Raw genomic sequence first — 23,536 nt, 5'->3', positions numbered from 1 at the left:
TTTTAAAGAATTTCATGAAATGTTATATTTACCACAATTACTTATTTTTAATCGAAGAAATTGGAAGTTATCCGACTAAACTCTTATTTTTGTACTGCTTTTAATAATTCTTAAATATTTAGGAAATTAAATAAAATTAGTTGATTTTCCTCAAATAGTCTAGCTTAGAACTTTTTATTACCGAGTTAAAGAATCGTATTACGATGGAAGTTCAGTTTGGATCAAATCCTGTAGATGAACCGGTAAGAAACTTAAATATTGCCTTCGGGCCACCTTATTTAAATTTTAAATGTATAAAGCAACGAGCAATAACCTACCGGCATTTCAGAATTTGCTTTACAAACTACAACGTAAAGTTAAGGTGTTTAATACGTCTAACTCATTACCTCACCGTGGATATAATTTAATAACCACATCTAGCAAGTATGGGATTGTTTTTGTTGCATCTCCTCAGGGTGTTTTGTCTGGTAAGTCATTTAATTATACTTGCTTTTTCTCCTGCTTGATAACCTTGATTACCATATAATAATTTTTTTACAGCTTATACCATTAAAGAACTAATAGACCCAGCATCTGAGCCAAGACATTTGTCAACAAATCTTCAAGTACAACCTTCTCATATAGCAGTAAACTGTGATCAAGAATGGCTAGCTGTGGTGGGAGGCCAAATGCTTCTGATTTATAAAATAACTGATTTTCAAAATCCTGTAAGTAACTTGATTTTTTTTTCATGAGGTTGGTTACTTTTGTTTAGTTATATTCAGGTGTTTTTTTAGCAAAGTTATTTTTTAAATTATAATGATTATTGATACATAAATATAATATAAAAGGATCAGTGGAGGAGTACAAACATAAAAATAATGTTCTATATTTTCAGGCTGTAGGTCCTTCAATATCAATAAGATGTGAAGTAAATACATCTACTTTTCTATCATCCATACAATGGAATCCTTGCATCCCAGACACAATTGCCTTAGTGTATTTTGATGGTACTCTTGTTGTGAGCCAAGTAAACACCATGCAGAAGAAACAGATACAATCAAATGCCAGGTAAAAAGAATATTTTCAACGGGATTTTAGTAATATCATCAAAATCATAAAAAAATTTTTTCTCTATATTGGACAAACAAAATAACCAGTTCATTTTCATTTAGAATATAAACAATGTTGAAATGACACCATTTGCCTTGTTGAAATTATTTTGATTTGTGTCTTCATAAAACTAAAGATCCTATGCAATACAATATATAGAATATTCTGAGTGGCTCAATAGGAATTATGACCATATAATGACAATATTTAAAATATCACATTTTACAAATGTGATATTTAAAGTGTTTAATTTTTTAAACCTAAAGATGTCTAGAATCTTAGTTGTAAAAGTTCATATTCTTTTGTAAATTTAGGTGCATGTGTTGGAGCCCAAAGGGTAAGCAGCTTGTGACTGGTAATGCTGATGGAACTCTCTGCCAGTACAAGCCTGATCTGTCTCCAATGAAGTCTGTGCCAGCACCCAACTTGTTTGAAGGAGCACCCGTTGAAGCCCTTGCCATTTACTGGATATCTACTTTTCAGTTTGCAGTTGTGTATAGGAATGCATCTGATAATAGCCGACCAGGTACTTTATTTTATCACATACATTGAGAATGTATTGGTATTTTTAGCGTCCAGATTGGATAACGGCAGAATTACTACTGAAAGATACAGTTGAATTGAATTTGAACAAGCACATGATTTATCCTTTTGAAATCTGATAATGGTTTAAAACTACCATGTCAGAATCATCATGTCATCTATTATTTTATCTGATCAACAATCAACATCCACTCGACATAGACCTCTCCTAAATTTCCAGTATGAGTATATCAAAATTATACTTTTAAAGATTTATAAATATTTATCTCAATCAAAGTAAAATTTTAACAGTGTAAAGCTACCTCCAAGTTTGAATACAAAATGGTTGGTTTTTTATTTTCCTCTTTGGGTAACAGTGGATTTCACTTTTCTTTACTAAATTATGTGGTATTTTATATACAGCCCAATATTAATAGAAACATAAATTTAATTATTTATTTATTTATTATTCCTACTGTGGAATTGGCTCTAAGTGAAGGTCAGAAGATACAAACTCCAGGTATTTAAGTGTAAGAAGTGTACTTCTCTGTCCAATGTATATAATAATGTTCCCGCTATTAATTGGGTATCCAGTTCCTATTGCTTTTACAGCTGTCCTCCCAATGTCCTAATAACATTGATGATATTTTAGTAATGCAAGTTTTCTAACTTTAAAAGTTTCCATCAATAATTATGTCTTAAATAATACAGACTCTTTAAAGGTTTTGAACTTACTTACAAGATAGTATAGAAGTAATTTCTACTGATATTATTTACTGTATTTACTGATATCATCTACTGCTATTTTTTTGTTTAAAATTTCAGTGGTCACAATTGTAAATACTCCAAAGGGTGGAAAACCTTCATGCCTGAACTTGGAAGATATATGCTACAGTATGGGCTCTAACCGACCCTGGTTTTACTATTTACAAGGATTATCCCAATGGTACAATTCTAAACTATTTTATATTTTTCATTTAGGCCAACTTTTATATTCCATGCTTAAACATTTGATTCCTTTTTAATTAATATATTTAAATTCACTATAATCCTGTAATATTTAGTGTGTCATTTTTTATATTATGTCACAAAGAATTTCACTGTGTATCTTGTATCAAAATCCATTAAATGCTAGAAAGAGTAGAGAAGCATAAGTAATAATTCTTCGTTAACTACACATTTTATAGTGAAATAGCAAATACAATCTAAAAACTGCAGTTTTTATATAATCTAACAATAAATTTCGCAATGGAGTTCTATCGTTTTTTACCATGTTCAGGATGATTTAATATAGAATATTTTTATCTTAATCAAGTTCAATCAATAAATCAGTTATGGTATAAAATATATAAAGGTCGCATGTATAACTATACCCACTGTAATTACCGTCCATTGATAGTGTCCATAGGCGGCAGTATATCTTAACATCAGGTGAGCCTCCTGCCCATTTGCCCCCTGTTCTATGAAAAACAAAACATATATATATATATATATAATATTAATTGACAAATCGTATGAATAAGGACTGTCATAATTTTTTTTAAGAAATAATTGTGTATAACTAATAAGGTCAAATTTACAGGAACATAATCATAGCGTCTTCATCAAATAGTATGGAGATTGCAACAATGGGATCCAAAGATAGCGCCAACTGGATACAATGGTGTCAGGTAGGTTTAAAGGTCCTTCCAAATTTGACACAATCGAAACAAACCAGAGATAAAAAATAAAATTATAAGAATTAATTTGTAAGCCATAGCATTATTTTTCTAATGAAGCATGTTGAAAACAAATTTTTATATGTTTATTTAGATTTTTTAATGTTCATGTGTGTGTCCTATTCAATACAAACTACAATAAATTGTATCCAATATTAAACAATCTGGCAACACTGCTATAAGGGATTATTTTCAATAAATTATTTTGCGATACCATACAATGCGTTATTTTAGTACATATAATTGTAATCTTATTTTTACGTATGCACTTCTTACACTAACCTCTGTGGATATTTCTATTTTTACTATGGAAAACAGCAAAATCGCTTGTTAGCGTTAAGGCCCGTTGCATAATATATTATTCAACCTGTTATTTATGTGTATTTTAAAGTTATTAAATACAGTGCAATTAACTTATTAATTCTAGCTCAAAACACTTCAGTCATCTGGTATAGTTTACACTAATGAAATAAACGTTTAGATTACCTAGTCAAAATCGTGCAATTGGCCTTTTTACAAGAATAAGGATTAATGCACAAGTTTGCTCCCATACATTACAACAATAACAAAATATCTTTATTCATCTAGGTAAACAAGTACACTTATGAACGTCAAAAAAATTTAAATACCTAGTTCGCAAATCAAGGGCGTAGAGCGGGCATTAATGGACAACACGCAGGAGACAACTTGCTCATACGAAACACATGGATGCTTAAACGGCTTCCCAGGATGAAACTTAACCCCTTCCTGCATGATTTTTTGTTTTCGAGCCAAAAAAATATATGTTACGTAAAAAAATAAATAAAAAGACACGTATTTTAACAAATTAAAATTTATTCAAAAATATGAAAGAAAATCAGGTTTTTCCACTTTGGTTCAAATATGGCACAATATGCAGAAATTGCAGAAAAAAAGTATTAAATAGTATGAAACAGCAGGAAACAATTTCTCTTCTCATTCAAGCATAAGTTGACTTGACATTTCCTGGATAGCATGTGGGATCTACCCTTGCACTCAGGCACTTTGCAACGCTACCTGGATAACCCGATACGCAAGTGATCCAGCTGGTCAAGACGAACATCCAGTTCGAATCCAAAAAGATGGCATTATTGCAATAGCTCCTCTGGACTTCTTCCCTTGGATTGCAGTTTCGATAAGATTGCAGGATCCGCGTTTGGCGACTGTGCTGGGCTTATTGGTCATAGTAAGGGCTTCCACCACAGCTACTTTGAAATCGCTAAGGGGAAACCATGCACCAGCGTCAATATTTCCACGTCTATATAACAGCCAAGTATTGAGCGTCGTCATATATAAAAGATGAAAGAATATGCGGTGATAAAATTTGTGTGATCAGATCTGGATCCCGCCTAACCAGGAAGTGCATCAAACAGATCCACGCCTTCCATATGATTGTTGTATGTCGTGACAGCCTTTGGTCGGGGAACAGCTCGGTACACTTTTTCTTTTTCATCGTAACGTCTCACTTCGGTCATGGGTTTGCTCATCTCCTCCTCAACAAACTCAGCAACCTTTGGGAATTTGGGTTGAGTTATCATTGAAATGTAAGAAACGTTTAATTTCTTCAAAGCGATTACAGGATGATAACTCTAATTCCGTTATATCTGCAGGCAAGCTGGTACTGCCTAAGAACTGAATTTCTGTTTCTGTTTTCTCTAAAAAGCTGTCCCTCCATCTAGTTTTTGCGTGTCTGTTAGCACGTGAACTGGTACTGGTAAGTTCTGATAATGGAATGTCGCCTTCCATGTCAGAATCTGATTCAGGTAGTATTATAGGTGGCCGATTTCTAGCCCGTTTTCTGTAGTTATCATAATCAGAAACCTTTTCATCAGTGGTGCCGTTAGGAAGTTTTTGAATGATGGTATGTATGTACACTACCATAAAATTTTATTGGGTCCATTATATGTACTACAACAAAACAATATGAATCTAAAAATTGAGTCTCTTAGTATTTCATCCGAATGGGGTGTTGTTCATTTAGATTGCATTCAGCCTAAATCACATAGGTATTTATTGATGTTAAAAATGAATTTTCTATATCTTTAATTATAAAAAAATGTTTTTCATGCGATAATTGAACCTGCTGCCTTTCAATGAAATAAAAAGCCACAGTCCGCAAGTATTACGTTAATGCATAATGTACCAAATATAAACCAACAGTAAAAGGAATATTTCTGCATGTTAGCTCATATTTAGTCCAAACCTTAAAATAACATTTTCGCAGAGTAAAATCATAAAAATACAGAAAACCTTACCTTGTCCAGATAAATTGTAATATTTCACCAACGTTACGTATTTTTACTTATAGAAATTGGGATGATAACTATTTTTAAACCAATTTTAAAAAGACACTTACGCGGGGCACCGGTCGAAATATGTCCTTCTAACTTGCAACTAATTTTTAGTACAGCTATTTACTCAAAGATGGTGTTGTTAGTATTTAGTATGGAAGCGTATGTACCGTTTAGGATCCTTCTTGCAGAAAACGAAGTTTTATTTATTCAAACAGGAAATATTGATCAAAGAACGGTGTGGATCATATTTGTACCAAAATGCAGGAAGGGGTTAAATAAGGGTCGCATACTTTGTCTATAAATCTATTGTTTTAATCTGCATTCGGAAAAGTTGAGATTTGATTATTGAACCATCTTAATTCGGAGAGTTAAGATGGTTCAATAATCCAACGGATCGTAAATCGTATCGTCTTTCAAACAAAACTTGAATTCGTGAAATTGATTTTAGAGCGATGAAGCGCGACCTGAGTTACCGCTAACAGATAGAAAAGTGGAAAATTACCCCGTCGGTCTGTGTGTGGATACCGCTGCGGCGCACCAGTTACCTTGGGGTAAGTTATAAAAAAGAAATAATATAATTTTTTTATTTAATATTAATACTAAACTCCAAATTTTACATACATTATTATTTCAACATTTCAATTAGACTCAAATCATTGTCACAAACAGTTGAGTTATGCAAAAAAATGGTTGTCTGTTAAAAAGTTTATGGAAGATAATTTAATTTGACAATGTCATAAAAACATTACAAATGATTCCATACTTAAATCTTCGAGTGCGGAGAAATATCAGGCGAAAGCGTACAATGAGCGTTACAAGACAGTTAGTCATACTTTCTGCGTACAGCCGGAATTTATCGATTTCCTTGACGTCATGTCAAAATCTAATAAATTCTTGGAACGTGGAGTATAATATATTTTTTCTTCAAATTCCAATGTTTCTCGCATATTTATTTAATTTGATATTTCAGGTGAGAATGAAGTCTTACCTCCCATGCCGTTCCTCTTGGCTTTATCCCATACTGGTATGCTGACTATATTCAACATCATCAATTTGGATAAAGCCGCTCCACAAATATGCACACCCATACAAGCACTATCATTGCCGGAAGCTGCGTTTACAAGGTACAAATCTTTTTATAAGTTTTATATACTCACAATTGACGGTCTTATTTCTAAGGTCTAATCTCCACTATGCAAACAGTTTTGTTGAAAATATTTTTTTGCGAAAACAAACAAAACATGGGACATTTTACGTGAAGCGAACGTACAGCGAAAAAAAAAAGAGTGTGTGTACTTATGTACACGCGTTAGAAGTTATACTTCTGTGGCGTATGAAAAATAATTATTCATTCAATAAAAATTCAAATATTTTAATTAAATTAATTAATGACATTTTGTTCGTCATTTAAATTTGATCAAATTGTATTATTCTCTCTGGAATTTTATTTGTTAAAACAGATTTTTTTTCTCATTTACAGTGAGGTACCAAATGATGTGCCCGCTCAACCACAACAGGTAAGTTGCTTTGAGTTAAGAAAAAAAAATTTAAAAGCTTGTATAAAGCAATACATAAACTTAATTTATTTTTAAATAATTTACAGCTAATACAAGAACCACCAAAACTGCAACCAATCAGTCAAAAACCAATTGCCAAACCGCTTCAAGCAGCCAACCAACAGTCTCAACCAGTTGCCCAACCGTTTGCTCAACAAGTTGCCCAACCAGTCCCTCAACAAATTGCCCAACCGGTCGCTCAACAAGTTGCCCAACCGACCCAACAAGCAATAAGCCATTTTGGTCAACAATTTGCTCAATCCCAAGCGCAGCCGAAAGTAGAACCGTCATCTGAATTATTTTCGGCACAAAGTAATGTTTATTTTTAAGAGTTTCCTAATAAATTATTTTAGATTGAATTTCTGAAAAATACTAATAATTAGTAATAACTCGAATAATACTGGAAAATTTATTTATCTATTACCATTTTACCTTTTCTTATGGAAAATATAACTTGGAAATAGACTATTAATTGTATGTATTATCATTCTTATTATATCAGTGTTGCCATTGTAACCTCAGCGACTCTCTTCGTTGAGGTTGTAAGTTCGAACTCCGGCTGCACCAATGGACTTTATTTATGTGCGCATTTGACACTCGTACTGGCAAGAAAACATCGTTAGGAAACCGGTCGTAGAAGTTCAACAGGGCATAGAAGGTTGATCACCTAATATTATCTTGGAACAGTTACAGTTTTATGAGCAACAGCCCTAAAATAGGGTTGTAGCCACCGGTTAATTAATATTCAAAAATAATGGTAGACGCTCCCCTCATTATTGTTAAAGGTAGGCTGTTAACAACATGAATAGCCCAGTATGTTGAGCAAGTTTTAATTTTTTTTAAACATTAACCACAGATTTTCTAAAAAAAATACTGTTTATCAAACATTTATTCCTCTATCAAATAATTGAAATTATTTTTACCAAAGCTTCTCAATCTTCAAACGCCCAGAAGCCGTCAGCGGCTGCGGTGGCGGCCTCTGTTAAGGTAAGAAACTATATTTTAAAAAAAAACATTTTATAACTTTTTCCTTCCAAAAAAAATAACCCCTTTTAAATACAAATCTTAGAAAAGTAAGAAAGTAATCCTTAACGGACGTATAAAGTAAAAATATACTAAATTCAGACTAAAATATAATCATAAATATATTGTTTGTATAGAATTTTTATTGCTTTATAAAACATACCTACAATCTTGTGACATACAATACTAATGGTTCACAATATGTTTGGACATCATTTTGAATATTGATGCACAATGTATCTGCCAAATATGAGGAATAGATACTAAAAACATTTGTTTTAATAAATACTTCATCAGTCTTATATGCCTTGCGAACCTGAATTTATTTTAATTATTATTACAAATATGAACAAACCCAGCAATTCTTGATTAAATATATACAGCTTGAAACAAACGCGCCATCTGCCGCCGAAATTGAGAAGTCGAAAGCGGAAGCCGCTGCTATCAAACAGGAGCAAGAGAAAGTGAATCAAGCCAAAGTAGAGCAAGAGTTGAAGAATATACTTATAAAGGAAGTCAACGATTTCCAGTCGGAGCTGCATAAGTTTCGTGTTAATACTTGTGGGAGTCAGATCCAGGTAGGGTTTTTTACTTAGGGAATTGGTGCGATGAATTTATTTATTTATTTATTTAATAATAAGTAATCAACAGCTACTTAACACATTATTATACAAAACACAAAGCCAAAACAGATTACACAGATTAAATAGAAAACAGAAAACAACATTTACGGCGCATTAGATGGGGCGGTTAAGAATCTCCAAAAATTTCATACAATTTTGTTATTTAGGCAAAGGGCCAAGTTATCTCTTACGACTTGCCTTATACACAGATATTATATGCAAGAATCGGTGTGTAAATACAATAATCAGAATAAAAGGCAGATAGTACATGCATTAAACTTAAAAGCAAGTGACCAAAGAAATTAGAATGAATCCATTCTTAGTACAACATTTTTGTGCTAAATAATGTCACCTAGGGCTCAGAAAATAGGCAATATTGACATAAAAATGTCAAATTTTGTTTAACGTGCATTCGGACATTGATACAAATATTTACTAACAGATCCAACAACAGCTGGATGCGGTCAAACCGGACTTAGACCTCCGAAACTTGGACGGAGAACAATTAAAAAAGCAATGTGGTCTCGAAGAACTAAGGGACTCTATTGTTCACCTCAAACTAGAGCTTGTGAGGGCCTGCGCTGTAGTTGCTGAAGCCAGGACACACGCTGAGTAAGTATTATTATTACTAATTTAATATTAATAATACTTAATTGCCTGAAAAGCGTCAATGTCTTCGTTGCCCTAAGACCTAAGTTTTCTCGTTGTACTATTTTTGATGTGTCAGTCTAAATAAATAATACAAAAATAAGTCTAAATTAAGCTATACTAGTTAAGCACTCCAATAAACGCATTAAAAGACTGAGAAAGCATCACATTTAGTTCGTTCAGTCGTCTAAAGAGCAAAAGAGAAAAAAGAGCATAAATCTATCTATCTCGTGCATTTCCGTTGTACATTCTCACTTGTTTTTCTCTGGTTGGAAATTATTATATAAACCATTTTAATTATTTCAGAGCGAAGGAGCATCTTGAGTGGAGCCATGTCGACCCGCTCACAGTCAAACGTTTCTCTTCTATCAAGCAACTGGCCTACTACGTACAGAACCAATTAGATCAAGCCCAAAAGGAGCTTGAGAGCAGGTGGAATGATATGGCTTCGAAGACGCAACGTGGGAAGTACGTATATGTATATCAAATCATTTGTTTTTTTTTAATTTTATGACCTGGCAACTGTCCTTTTAGACCTTTAAGTCATAACTTAGTTGGAAAATGTTCAGTATTTTTTTATCAAATCACAAATTCAATTATTCATAGGTAACTTGTATATAATAACGTGCGATCCTCATCCCTGAGGTCGAAGGTTCGACTCCGGTCTGCGTACCAATTCTTTGTAGCTATATAACATTCGCTCCAACGTTGAAAAAAAACATCGTGAAGAAACCGGCTTGCCTTAGACTCAAAAAGTCGACGGCGTGTGTCAGGCACAGGACTGAGGACGCTGAACACTTACTTGCCTATTGGATTAACAAATAATCATGAAACAGATGCAGAAATCTGATGCCAAGACCCAAAAAGTTTGCAGCCTTCAAGGTTTTTTTTTTAATATTTGAAGATATTTCAAAATTTATATTTACCACTTCTCAAGGCAAGGGTGTAAGTAACGTAATCACGTACGTACGTATAAATCAAATCATCACGTACTATAACCCAATAACTTAATGTGTGTATCATCTGTTATTTGAAAATATATTTCTTTAATAAGGTCTGTGGTAGGGTTACTGAGCTGTAGTAACATTTACTCTATTATTTATGAATCTATATATGTGTGTTCACTATTCAAAAAAACTAAAATTTGAAATTTATATAATAAAAAAGGGGTTATGTTTAACGTTATTATTAACTATTGGTTCTTCTAACTTTTTTCAGGGGTGACCGTATGATTCGCCCTATACTAGATGACGTATACCAGCCATTGGTGGAACAGCAAGAAATCCTTTGTCGCCAAAAAGCCGTACTTCGAACCTTGAGAAATACAATGACCGAGTGCAATACCACGCCCCTTTTCAAATCCACCTCACTACTACGCAGTACGCCCTTTAAGAACAAGTGAGTAACAAAATATTATCTTTATTGTAGAATCAATTTTTATAAATAATATCTAACATGCTTGTAAGGTTTCTTTTGTCACTTTTATTCATGACAGAAATATGGTTGTGACTGTACTGATCTAACAAAACTCCCACACCAATGTTGGTAACTGTACTCTGTTTTTAATTCCGTAGAATTCTGACGGCTGTCATTTTTGACATGTCAGAGATTACAAACATTTTTTGGCCGGCCATATTTTTCAATATCAATACGAGTAATATAATTTTATACATACATTTTATTTGTGAATGTATCCATCTTATTAAATGCGTTGCTCCACATTAAAAGTGGTTCTACGAGTAATAATTACGTCCCTTTTCACCACAAACAGTAAAAACGCACAAGTAAAGATACAATTTTATATTTTGAAAAAAGTTTAATAAACCTGGAATTAGTAGACAGTGATACGAGCTAAAGAATAAAATAAAGTAATTAAAGTTAATTCGATATATTTTTTGTGATATTGAAATATTTGTTATTTTTGTATTAGGTCAATTGAGTAAGTAAATACCTAAGTACCTTTTTGTAGGTAAAACATAAAAAATACGTTTTATTTTTTATTACCTCCACTGAAAAGGGGACAAATTTGTCTTTTCAACTTTGTAAGTAACAACACTAATGAAATGTCAGATTTCGGAATTAAAAATCGGATTACAATTATTCCGTGATACATGGTGCATGTTAATACATTTTCTAATCAAATTATTTGTATGTGAATGTGTGCGTGTGTATACGCTTTGTCTGTGTTAGTTTTTTGAAACATCAGGCCTCTGTACAATTGGAATCCAATTCGGCTTGCGTAATTTTTTATGAAATATAAATTAGTTTTCATTTAAAAACTAAAAATCCATTGTAAATATTATTTTAAATGTATGTACATATTAAAATTTTGAATGAATACAAATTTATGTGACGGTAGAACAAACTGCTTATCTGTTTTATAATAACTTAACAGGGATCCGCTATCGAAACTAACGAAGAATATTCTTAACATGAGTATTGAACCACAAGACAACAAAGATAAAGAGCTATCCTCGCAAAAGTTAGACGCACTTCGCGACATGCTGTCAAACCATAGACCAAAAAAAATTAAACCTGTTAGCGTTGAAGTAAGACAATATATGGAGAACCTGAGACAGAGGTACGAGAAAGGAGTAAAAGAGAGAGCAGAAAAGAGGGAGTTTGAAAAGCATGAACAGATGAAACTAGAGAAGCAGAGAATTGAGGCGGAAATTCAGGAGAAAGCCAGAATTCAGTACCAGTTAATGGAAGCTAAGAAGGAACAAAGAATTGAAGCTGAACGACAAAAAGATATTAAGCCGCAATTGAAAACAGAACTTCCTGCACCAGGTGAGGCTGTGTAAAGATTCAAGATCATTTATTCATATAGGTATAGGTCTGTTAAGTAAAGCTGGCGGCTTCAACATATTTACACTTTGTGCTTGTGTAGTGTCTGTGAATAAGCGCCAGGCGTGACGTCACACTGAATATGCATCATGAAAAGACTGTCTGTCTCTCTCGCGCTCAGACAAGCTTATGAGTATAAAAGAGACAGGTATTCTTTTGCTTTTGCTAGTGTTTATAAATACATGTTGATCTCTTTTTTCATTATTATTTTGTCTGTGATTGTTTACTTATTTGGAGATTAGAATACTTAGGAAAAACTCGTAATTGATTCCGGCAAAATGTTAACAGGACAATCTCGTGAAATAGTTTAGTGTACAATGATTTTCATTATTTTAAGCAATTTAATGAAAACAGTTTAATGATAGAATTGTACGATTTTATTTTCAACCCACCCTACCAGAGTAGAGTAAATATAGCTTGGCAAAAAAGTGGGATTTTTAAATATACTGTATAGTGAAATTGCATTAGTGTGAGTAGTGTGAACGTATCAGCTTTCGATAACTGACCTATAACAATGTAAACCTATGAACGTCTATAAGGAAATACATATTAAATGCTACTAATTTTACATTTACTGCCAGATCTCAAGTCAAGGGATGTCAACGGAAAAGAAGAACTAGCAATAAACTCTCCGCCACTCTTTTTAATCGCCAAGTTTTTTTGTTTTACACAATGTTTGGTATAAACCATTACATCATGTCCCACATGATATCTTAAGTAATTAATAATAATAATATAAATTAGAAACAAAGATTTGTCCTTTATCAGCAGGAGGCATGGTGAAATAGGTGCACGCACTTACATTCTAGAGTTTTTTGGGTCTAACGCATGAGTGTTTCTGATGTTTTTCTTAGGCGTTCCAGCTAATTTAGAATATCGCACTTAAAAATTGGTGCAAAGTCATGATTTGCATGCAAGAATGGTTGATTACTATCAGGATAATAATATGATAAATATATGTCCATAATACAAAGCGTGATTTGCAGCTTCAGCACCACAAATTAACTCTTTCGTAAAGAGTGAACCAAGTCCCAAAGAGACATTAGCACCTATGGCCGCATTTGCTCCTTCAATAAAACCGGCTAAACCGGCCTTTGCCAACTTGCAAAAGCCACTTTTTAGCAATGGTATGTTTAACAATGTTTTGATAGTTTATAGTCTCCGAATATGTATATTTTTTATTAATAAATCCTTTAAAAGAAACTGGGAAATTCAGTTTGGTTAATTATAAAAGAACCGCACAATCAGGCATATAAAAAAGTGGACGGAGAAGAAGTTATTTATTATTGTTGTCAATACTTCTTGATTCATTCTCAAATCTTCTCCAAAACTATCTAAGTCTTGACTTGAGGTGAAAAAGAGTCTGTTTAATTTTCATTTGTCTCTGTGCCAATTTTTCAGACACAAATATATTGTTACTATGGTAAATAACATTTTTAATGATATTCTACTCAAGTTCGACTCATAGGTTATAAACGCTTACCTCTTTATCATAAAAAGGGACCATTTTAACCTTCCCTAACAATTCAACTTAACGACAATTGAATAGAGAAAAACAGGTTTCTTTCAATTGAATGCTTACAAACCTATTACACAAACTTTCCGAAACTTATTAAAAAATATATTTCAGTACCAAAACAAGAAGTTCCCTTGCCTCCACTTCAGCCCGTGAAAACGGAAAGTAGTCAGCGATCTTTGAAAGATTACTTACAAAGTGACGTCGAATTGCCCAAAATATGCTCTCCCACTGCTTTTGCAAGTAAGTGAAGTGTTTTTGTGTTATGGTCCAATTGAAAAAGAAATGTTTGAACGTTCTGTTTATCTAAATACAGTGTAAACTCTATATAACGACACTGAAAGGACTGCATCTTATGGCGTTATAGAGAGGTGTGTGTGAATAAGAATTAGAAAAATAAATAGTATATTTCAGACTAGTCTTAATAGTAATGTATACAAAAAGAATCTTTTTTGAACACTATTGCTTATAGTCTGTTATTGTTGTCTGACGTATTTTGCTGCAGCAGTAATTTTGTTGTATTTTTTACTTATTTTATTCATATCTTGTGATATTGAGACATCTTGGTGATAAAGGAAATTTTTCAAAAATTTAGCTGCTTATTTAAGGTAAGGTACTTTTTGTTACACAATTCTTGTCGTTATTGAGAGTGTGTGTGATGCTATGTAGAGTCTATCATTGTATGGTAGACAAGCTAAACCAACCAAATTCAATGGATTTCGACGTTTTAAAGAGTCTGTTGTTAAATCGAGTGATGTTAAATGGAGTTACACTGTATTTATATTTTTCTTCTGCTGGTGTCACTTTATTGCTTAAGGTTGGCTGTTAACTACTTGAATTGCCGGATATCTTCCGCTAGTCTAAGAAAATATTAAAATGAATGTATATTTTGAAAGTATCGTCTATAAGAAATTATGTGTGCTTGTTTTTTACATAACAAGCCCTAACAATTTCTTTATTGTATGTATTTTTTTAGCTCCAAAAACGACATCAAATTCAGTATTTTCATCAAAACCAATAGCGGAGATGAGTAATATGTTTAATAAATTGACGAATCCTGATACTAAACCAGTCAAGCCCACCCCGACATCAGATGAAACTGGAGAAGTAGAATCTACCTCAACTCCTGTCAAGACTCCCATCCAACCAGTCAAAGAGAAGCCCTTAGGCAGCATATTTAGTCTAAAGCCACTAACAAATGTCCAAAATGTTCCGGACGTCCTAAAAAATCAAGCTATCCTTGGAAAAACGGAATCAAAACCCAAGACTGAAGAAACAGAAAAACCTAAAGAGAACGTGCCACAAGTTGAAGTTAAAATAACGCCTAAAAAGGAAGAATTGAAGCCATTTACCATCCAGAGCACAACTGTACCGCCTTTCTCTACTGCGCAGTCGGTGTTTATAGGTAATGATATATTCTTTAACTCAACATTATATTGTGCTTTATAACTGATAATCTTACTTGCATATACTGAACGTTTCAATTTTCCAGTTGACCCAAAGAAACCAAGCGAAGTTAAGATTGAATCGTCTCTGCCTCCATCATTTTATACTTCAACTCCAACTCCAGGTACTACTTTCGTCTTGTTTATTAAATAACTATAACTAATATTTTATTATATATTTCTTGTTTCTTTCTATTTTAGCTTCCTCTTCTACACCTCAAGTATCCGCAACTGTTACGGTTAAGGCTGTAACACCAAAAGATCCAACTCCAACAAATGATACTAAATCTGATAAAGAGGTTGAAAAACCTGTCCTTGTGCCTGCTAAAACCGAACCAAGTACACCAACCACGCCAACTCCTGTCACTAGCGAGTCCACAAGCCCAACTGCGAAATCTGTGTTTAGTAGCGCTTCGAAGTCCTTATTCAGCCCTACGTCTGAAGCAAAGCCGTTATTCGCACCAACTTCACCAACAACACAGGCTGCTTCAATATCAACTCCCCAAGACACTTTTGGTCAGGCTGCTATCACAACATCCGCTATTAGCACCACTGTTGCAACATCTTCAGCATTTGGTACCGCGCAGAGTGTGTTTAGCGCTGCCAATTCTGCTTTTGGCACTGCAACGACCGCGTCCAGTGTATTCGGTACCACTCCGGCTTTTGCCACTTCATCAGTCGTTGGTGCTGCACCCAGTTCCCCTAGCGCGGTCTTTGGATCGGCTGCTCAAGCTGCTTTTGGTCAAACAACACAAGCCGGTTTCGGAGTGTCCACTACGCAGTCTTTATTTGGATCAGCCCCGACTACATCAGCATTTGGTGCAACAACAACAACGACATCTATATTTGGATCACCTAAGCCAGTGTTTGGGTCAGGGCAGCCAGTGTTCGGCGGATCAACGCCCGCGTATGGATCAAGTTCACCCACCTCCGTTTTCGGTACCCCGACTACTCAATCGTCAATTTTTGGTGCAACTCCGACGACGCAAGCCTCAGTCTTTGGGTCTCCTACTAATACTGGCAGTGGGTCGTTGTTCGGTGACGGCGCTTCTAACTTATTCGCGGCTGCCAATATCTCTACCAGTAGTGCTTCACAATCTGGAGGCAGCTTATTTGGAGCAAGGTATGTCGTTCTTGCAATGATTACATTGATATATTGTAGCAAAATATTTATAACGTTGTATACTTAATCTTTGGTTTACGCGCGCACTATACATTGTAATTAAACTTCTTTATGACTTATAAATACAAATTTATTCGATAGTTTTAACTTTTACACAATTGAATAATTTACTGATCTCTTAAATAACAATTACTTTAGGATTGGCATATGGAGTAGCTTTTCAACTTTACAAATAGTAATATTCTTTTTATCTTGATATTTCAACTAGATTGTATATGTAACCTAGGAGAAACCCGTCTTATATAGTTCGTATACGTCCAAATTCCAGTGGTTCTTATGCTATGATATCATAGTTTTTTATCATTATAGTTCTGGATTTGGAAGTGCAAATACAAACGTCTTTGGGGCAAAATCTACGTTTAGCGGCTCCAATACGACAGCTGCAAACATATTCGGGGGCGGATCTTCCTTCAGTCAAAAGCCTGCAACTGATTTCTGGGGTGGGGAAAGTAACACCACGGCGTTTGGATCAAGTGGCTTTGGTAAGATGAAACATAATTTGAGTTATTTATTTGAAGATACAGAAAATAGTCACGATAAAATATTACGTAGTTTTTTCATTGTCTATGTGTATATGAGACTAGTTTAAAGTACAGCCAGTTAGAAATTAAACCATAACAATTAACTCATATTTAAAAAGAAGACAGACAGGACTAATCTATAGTCTCTACCCAGGTAAACACTTCATTAATAATATAATAATAATAATAAGCCTTTTATTTCATGCAATTTTTTCAGGTTACATGTGTAGTTTTAAGAAAGAAAGAAATAATAGTAAAGACATTAATTACACTTGTTTCCAATTAATTTAGAAAATAGTTTAAATGTATAACTAGGTTTGTTTTGCATGAACCCCTCCTCAAGTGAAGGTGAAGGCCTCCTCTAAAGAACTCCATGAGTCTCTATCTTGAGCTATTTGCGGCCAGCAGGTACCAGCTGTTTTATTATATCTATATATTCTTGTTCAACGTAGATAATATGTAGAGCTGGTCTTTCTTCTTTTTATTTGAGTTAAGTATTTCTAGGGATTTAGTTTCTTTCGTTGAAGAATGTTGAAGTTTTTTCTTTAGAGGGTTTTGGTCTTGATCTTCCACGGTGACCAGCCGGGTTGGAAGATGGTTTTCGTCGTCTAGTTGAAATTTATTAGATGTTGTATCTTTGAGGGAGGGGATTGTTAATTGCTATGAGTGTAAGCTACTGGCTGTTTTGTCGTTGATTTGTTTATTGGCGTTATTTTTCGCTAGGTAGCTTAGTATGCTTGGTTTTAGAATTCCTTCTGAGACACTGTTTGATCGAGGTAAAGATGGGTTGGATTGGTTTATTTTGTTTTTCTTGGTGGCTCTCGTGTTGTTACCAACTAGTCCTTGAGACTTGGGATCTGACTCTGGTGAATTCGCCAGTGATCTTTTGTTGTTTGATTTTAGTACAATGAGTTTATCGTATTTTATTGTGACTTTATTTCCTTTCTCACGCTCTTTATTCGCTTCTTCTTGTAATTCTTTCCTTTTTTCCAATATGTATTTAGGGTAGTCTTCGTTCAAATAGTATTGGGTATCTTTCAATAATCTTTTTTGCTTGAGAATACTGACCTTTAAACCAAGGGTAGAAAAAGTCACCTTTATTGGCCGGGGTTTATCACCTTTCTTTCCCAGTCTCTTTGTTTCCTGAATATCTCGGCAATTCAGTTTTAAGGACAGTTTTTCATTTATAAAGTGCAATATATTGTTCTCCAAGCTATGGTACGACGTCTCGTCCTCTTCAATACCGAAGAAAATTATATTTCTTTGTCTTGCTTGTTTTTCCATAAATTGAATTCTTTTTTCTTGTTGTTCAACTTTTTCATTCAAGATCTGGTGTTTTCCTTCCAGAATTGTAAATTTTTCTTCTAGTTTGTTGGTTATGTTATGTGTTATTTGTTCTGTCACCCTTTCACCATTTTTCTGGATTTCAATTTTTTGTGCGTTCAGTTCTTTTTGGATATTTTCTAAAGCTTTCATAATTTCCTCCATGGTGACTATTTTTGTTTTGATACTCGTGGCGCCCTCTAGTAGGACTGGGTAGTATTATTTGATCTGTTGTACGCTCTGTAGCGAACAAGTCTAGTCGAAGGTAGTGCGTTTCTTTTCAAATAGATGGCGCTGTACTACAATTCTTTATTCTATGACAAGGGAAGTTGCAGATTCATTCAGGTGTGAGGTTATGTTTCTCAAAAAACGAGATAATTTTCACCATCCACTATTTATTTGCACTCCGGGTCTTCGGCACTTTCATAAGTTAGCACTGGTACAGTTTAAGTTCTTGGATTAGCGAGAGTAGACTTGAAGAGCTTCGAAATTGTTGTTTCTTTACACTTCAGATTTTTGTGGATTTTTCTGTATTATTCGTTAACTTAGAGTCTTGCCTTCACTATATAGACTTAATCACTAGTTTATAGTCATTTGTACGATTTTGTTATCACTAAATTCACTTTTATTATAATTTTTAGTAACTTTTTATACGGACTGTGTTGTTTACCGCGTCTCAGTAGCGCCCTCCTCAATTGACAGGTTTCATTGTTTCATAAAATTTGACCTCTAAAGCTGCAATAGTCTGAAGTTAAAATAATATCCGTATACAAACATCAATGAACGATAAAAACTTACTCTAAACTACATAAAATTCAACTTTTTTTTAAACTATAAGTTCAAATTCAAAATCATTTATTCCTTTAGGTGACACAGTGTATTGTTATGAAGGTCGATAAAAAAATATGTACATATTAAATGCTTATAATTTTACATTAAACGCAATCAAATAGGATAAAGAAGCTAGAACGGACGAGAAGAACTGGCAAAAAACTCTCCGCCATTGTTTTTAATTGCCAAGTTTTTTTTTATGTTTCTAAGGAGCTGCAACCATTGCACCATGTTCCACATGACATCTTTAAATAATAATAAAATATAAAAAACAAATCTTTGTCCTCTATCAGCAGTAGGCATGGTAAAATAGAAGCACGCACTTACATTCTCCTGGTAAAAACACGCAAATACATAGTCGAAATAACTTGTATGTAATATTGTTAGTTATGGATAGATAGATTTAGGAATATAAGTTTAATTTTTTAATGTTTTTATCCAGAATAGTTGGTGTGGGATTTTGGAATTCTATCGTATTAGTAATTACTGTTAAGATAGAAAATTGTAGTGAAAATAAATTAAAAAGTAAAAAAAAAACACTTAATTCAACGCATACACAACTTCAAGTCCGACTAATAGCACCCATTCACGAGATTGATGGTCAGCCATCAATTGAGTCAGGGCGTTTTTAATCTTTACAGAATATTTTCAGACACATTTTTTCAGTTTTTAATATAACAATTCGATATAGTTATAATCTATGGGTTTTATATTCCCATCCCATTTCGTTTAAATAAAAACAATAGTTTTATATCTTAATAATTAAAAGGATTTTGTTAGGTCAAGTAGAAGCAGGCAGCTTCAGTCAGCCTTCAACGGGTGCACAACCCTTTGGAAGCCCACAGCAGACTGCGTTTGGGTCACCTCAACAAACAGGTAATTTTTTTAAATCTCAGTATTTCTTTAATTTAGTAATAATTTGTTCATCTCTTAAAATTCCTTAATAGACTATAAGTAGTGTGGAATACTTCCTCACGTTAAAATTTTACTACCCGGCACAGTTAGACATATTTTGAATAAATATAGTTATACATATTATATACAATAAGTAAATTGCAATAATGGTTTGTAGTGTATTTTGTACGCTAAAAATCTTTTTTTTTTTAGCTCCCGGTTTTGGAAGTTCACCTGTGTTCGGTGGGAAGCCGGCTTTTGGTTCCCCTACAAGGTAAATATAGTAATATATATAGTTGCTTAAATTTAAAGCCAAACATTTTCAAAGATTAAAAATAACAATAATTATTATTAGAGTATTTTTATCATTTTGGACGTACAATTTTAGATGCACTTATATTCTGTCTTAAATTAAAAAATGGATACTTTTAAATTATGAGGACACACAAGTTCTGCGTCTTCATGCGTTTCTTATAAAAAAACCATTATTTTCTTACACAAAAAAGGAAAATACCGAATTAAACATGAATGTATTAGTTACTATTATACTTCTGAATGCCAATGAAGCAAAAATACCAAATTCGAAACTAAAAGTCATATCATGTTCTCATTTTTATGGAAAAGTATTTAATATAATTCTTTTTTTAGTTTTGGTGGCCCAGCTTTTGGTGGTGTAAATAAAAGCCCCGGTTTTGGGTCATCTGCCACTTTTGGTGGTGGCGCGACTTTCGGTGGAACTGCCTTTGGGAACACTTCGCCTGGAAAAGCTTTCGGTGGCGCTTCACCCAGTAAGTATTTGTTAATTAAGACCAAGGTAGAAGCAGAAGCAGGTGACCTGCAGAGATAGAGCAGGATAGATCAGAATAGGCTTAAATAGGCTGCCTTTGTCAGAGGACAGAAAAACTGTTTGCTAAAAAAACCTATGAATTGGTTTTTTTTTACCAATTATTTGTCTGTAATCACAGAATAAAAGCTATATTTATTAATTAATAACTCAGATTAATATATTACATGTATCAGTACATCACTACTGTGTTAACTCCTTACAGCGAGTGTTGTCGACGACGTGTGGATAATTAGAATAGCATAAGTGTCGTTTTATTAAATGTAATTAATTAATTTAATATTACAAATTACCGGCACTTACGCGGATATATTTTACATATATTTTGAGATTATAAGTATTTTTTACTTTAAATTTAATCTTAAAGTTTTATCAGATGCCCCCTGAAATATTTCTGAACCAATTCGTTTTAGAGTTCTGCCCGTTTGCCCCCTGTTCTAAAAAAACATGTGTGTACTTATGTAGACGCATTAGAAGTTATACTTCATGAGACAATAAGATAAAAAAACTTTTTAATTTTTTTATCTTTCGCCTAATTCTGTTTATGGAAAAAATTACACTAACATTAGAAAAAACTAAAATGTATAGCTAACTTCAGGGTGTCGGTTTTTTGTGACGGTGTGTGTAATTTTTGCCTAACGCACCAAAAGAAGTATAACTTCGAAAAAGTTGTACTGGTAATAATTGACACCATAATTTATAGAGCTAAAGTTTTATTTGATCGCGAAAAAATCTCTGGTCTACATATTATTGTGGTTAAATTTCTGTGGTAGAATCAATTTACTATTTAAAATGTTAATAATAATTAATTCAAAATATTTTATTAATTCAGCAGGCTTTGGTACCCCGACGCAATCGAACGCAACGTTCGAGAACTTAGCTACTCAGAACACGTTGACATTTGGAAATCTCGCTCAGAACTCTGGACAGGCGCCGGCTGCCGCACCTGCCTTTAACGCGTTAGTATTTATATCTCCAATATTTATTTAATTAATTTAAGTAATCTAACAGCTTATACTTTTACATATTATAATACAAAACACTAAGACAAAACAGATTACATAGATAAACAATTTATGTATATAAAACAGAAAACAAGCAAGTGCATTAATAGATAGATACATTAAAAAAAACCAAAAAAAAACTAAGTAAACTTACTGTCTTATTCTCACAATTGTAAAAGATAAAGAAAATAATTTCTCTGTATTGTTTCAGATCGCCGTCGTTTACTGGTTGGCGTGGTTGATAGTCTAGAATTATTTCTTTAAATATTTTTAATAAATAATGTGTCAATATTAATATTTGTAATAAAATATTTTTTTAAATTATACGTCTGTTTTTATTTTCATTCCAACGGCAAAGGCAAGGGTCTATTTGACAAAAGTTAATAATAACTAAAAAAATACGTCAAATAAATCCATGCATTTCTGAGGCTTAGCGCTAAGTCAGCCTTAGCTTTTCTGACCACAGAAGGTGTTGTACATTTTTTCATACAAGTCTTTAGCCTAGACTTTATTGGACGCGTTTAAATTATTTATGTCCCTCCTCCAGAGCTTAGCCTCGCGAGGCAGCCTCGGTAGTTTGCGAGGAAACACCGAGGCGAACCTCGCGAGCCAGGCCGAGCCATCATAATTGATCGAGTATCCAAAATGCACAGTTGTGTAATTTTTCCTGCGACTTTCATAGTAGCTTATGGTTTAGGAAAAAGTCACGTTTTAAAAAAATACCAAGATGCTTTTGGATTAAAAACCATCGCAAGCATCGCAATCAATGTGGAATTAAAACCGTTCGTAACTTTACACGAATGTTAAACCGTCCACATCGAACACACAGCGCACATTGAGGCATCTTTGAGCGCGTCCCGTTTACCGACAACAATCGGCTCAACCCCGAGGCACGCTCGGCCGATACAACGTGCGCTCGAACAACCCCTAGGAACGTCCACACAGACCGAGTATTTGGTTCGCGAGGCCGCGTGCGCCCGGTGGAGACTTGGCTAATGACATTTTGTCACGTGACCCTTTTCATACAAAGTCGTCTGGTGTTAGGTCAAGCCTATCGAAGAATGATTTTGTCTGAAGGTCCTAAACTGAGTAAAATCCGATCATGGGGATAATAGCAATAAAGTTAGTAGTGTTGAGTTATAAACTCAACACTTTTTAAAGAGCACAAAAACAAATATTACTTTACTAAAGAATTGCATTTAGGACAAAATTGTAACCAACATAATAAATGTATGGATGTATAATTGAATTTTCGAACGATAATTATATTTTCCCGCTTAAATCTGGATTTATTAGAGGTACTTAAAACATCGCAGAATGCTAACTAGAGATGTTAACTTAAAAAAGTTAAACTATAAGGTAATCAAGTAACCTTATCGGACTTCATGAATAATAAAATTGTTGAAGAAAACTGTAACACAGTTATGTTATTTCGACTATTCTCATTCGTTATGATGAAACTAGATTCGTTTGGTGCTCGTTGGAACATTGAAAAGATACGACGGTTTGTTATCAACTTAGCTAAAAGTATGGCCGAGTTTTTAACTAGCCAGGCGCCACTAACTTTACTGCGCTAACAAGACTAACTTATTACAAAGCTACTATTATGCATAATAAATAATATGCTGACAGAC

At 33.7% G+C, this 23,536-nt stretch overlaps 1 protein-coding gene across 3 annotated transcripts; it reads left to right on the top strand.

Annotated features, from left to right (window-relative positions):
- On the top strand, positions 1-22,226 carry LOC110999027 (nuclear pore complex protein Nup214). 3 transcript variants are annotated; one of them, XM_022267900.2, is made up of 28 exons: positions 1-242; positions 329-467; positions 541-707; positions 878-1,050; positions 1,407-1,618; positions 2,440-2,560; positions 3,197-3,284; positions 6,093-6,195; positions 6,615-6,768; positions 7,125-7,161; positions 7,248-7,512; positions 8,129-8,187; positions 8,607-8,801; positions 9,289-9,458; positions 9,801-9,962; positions 10,713-10,892; positions 11,890-12,284; positions 13,334-13,468; positions 13,972-14,100; positions 14,834-15,262; positions 15,350-15,427; positions 15,504-16,425; positions 16,795-16,967; positions 19,941-20,036; positions 20,268-20,328; positions 20,703-20,842; positions 21,731-21,857; positions 22,114-22,226. In XM_022267900.2, the coding sequence occupies exons 1-28, from the start codon at positions 204-206 to the stop codon at positions 22,142-22,144; spliced, it is 4,980 nt and encodes a 1,659-aa protein (XP_022123592.2). In that variant the 5' UTR covers positions 1-203; the 3' UTR covers positions 22,145-22,226. The 3 variants fall into 3 exon arrangements, with proteins under 3 accessions (XP_022123592.2, XP_045485076.1, XP_022123593.2); XM_045629120.1 differs by having other exon boundaries at positions 13,328-13,468; XM_022267901.2 differs by lacking the exon at positions 13,334-13,468.
- Positions 22,227-23,536: the final 1,310 nt, after the last annotated feature.

The sequence above is a fragment of the Pieris rapae genome, chromosome 8 (genome assembly GCF_905147795.1).
Source record: "Pieris rapae chromosome 8, ilPieRapa1.1, whole genome shotgun sequence".
In the NCBI taxonomy this organism is placed as follows: domain Eukaryota; kingdom Metazoa; phylum Arthropoda; class Insecta; order Lepidoptera; family Pieridae; genus Pieris; species Pieris rapae.
Note: the sequence above shows the minus strand (reverse complement) of the source record. Positions and strands in the feature narration are given on the sequence as shown.

Bases quoted from the DNA above. Each gene is read 5' to 3' on its own strand.
- LOC110999027 (XM_045629120.1), top strand. From the start codon at position 204: ATGGAAGTTCAGTTTGGATCAAATCCTGTAGATGAACCG. The intron at 10,893-11,889 runs GTGAGTAACAAA...ATAACTTAACAG, and splicing joins AGTACGCCCTTTAAGAACAA to GGATCCGCTATCGAAACTAA. The intron at 16,968-19,940 runs GTAAGATGAAAC...GGATTTTGTTAG, and splicing joins GTTTGGATCAAGTGGCTTTG to GTCAAGTAGAAGCAGGCAGC.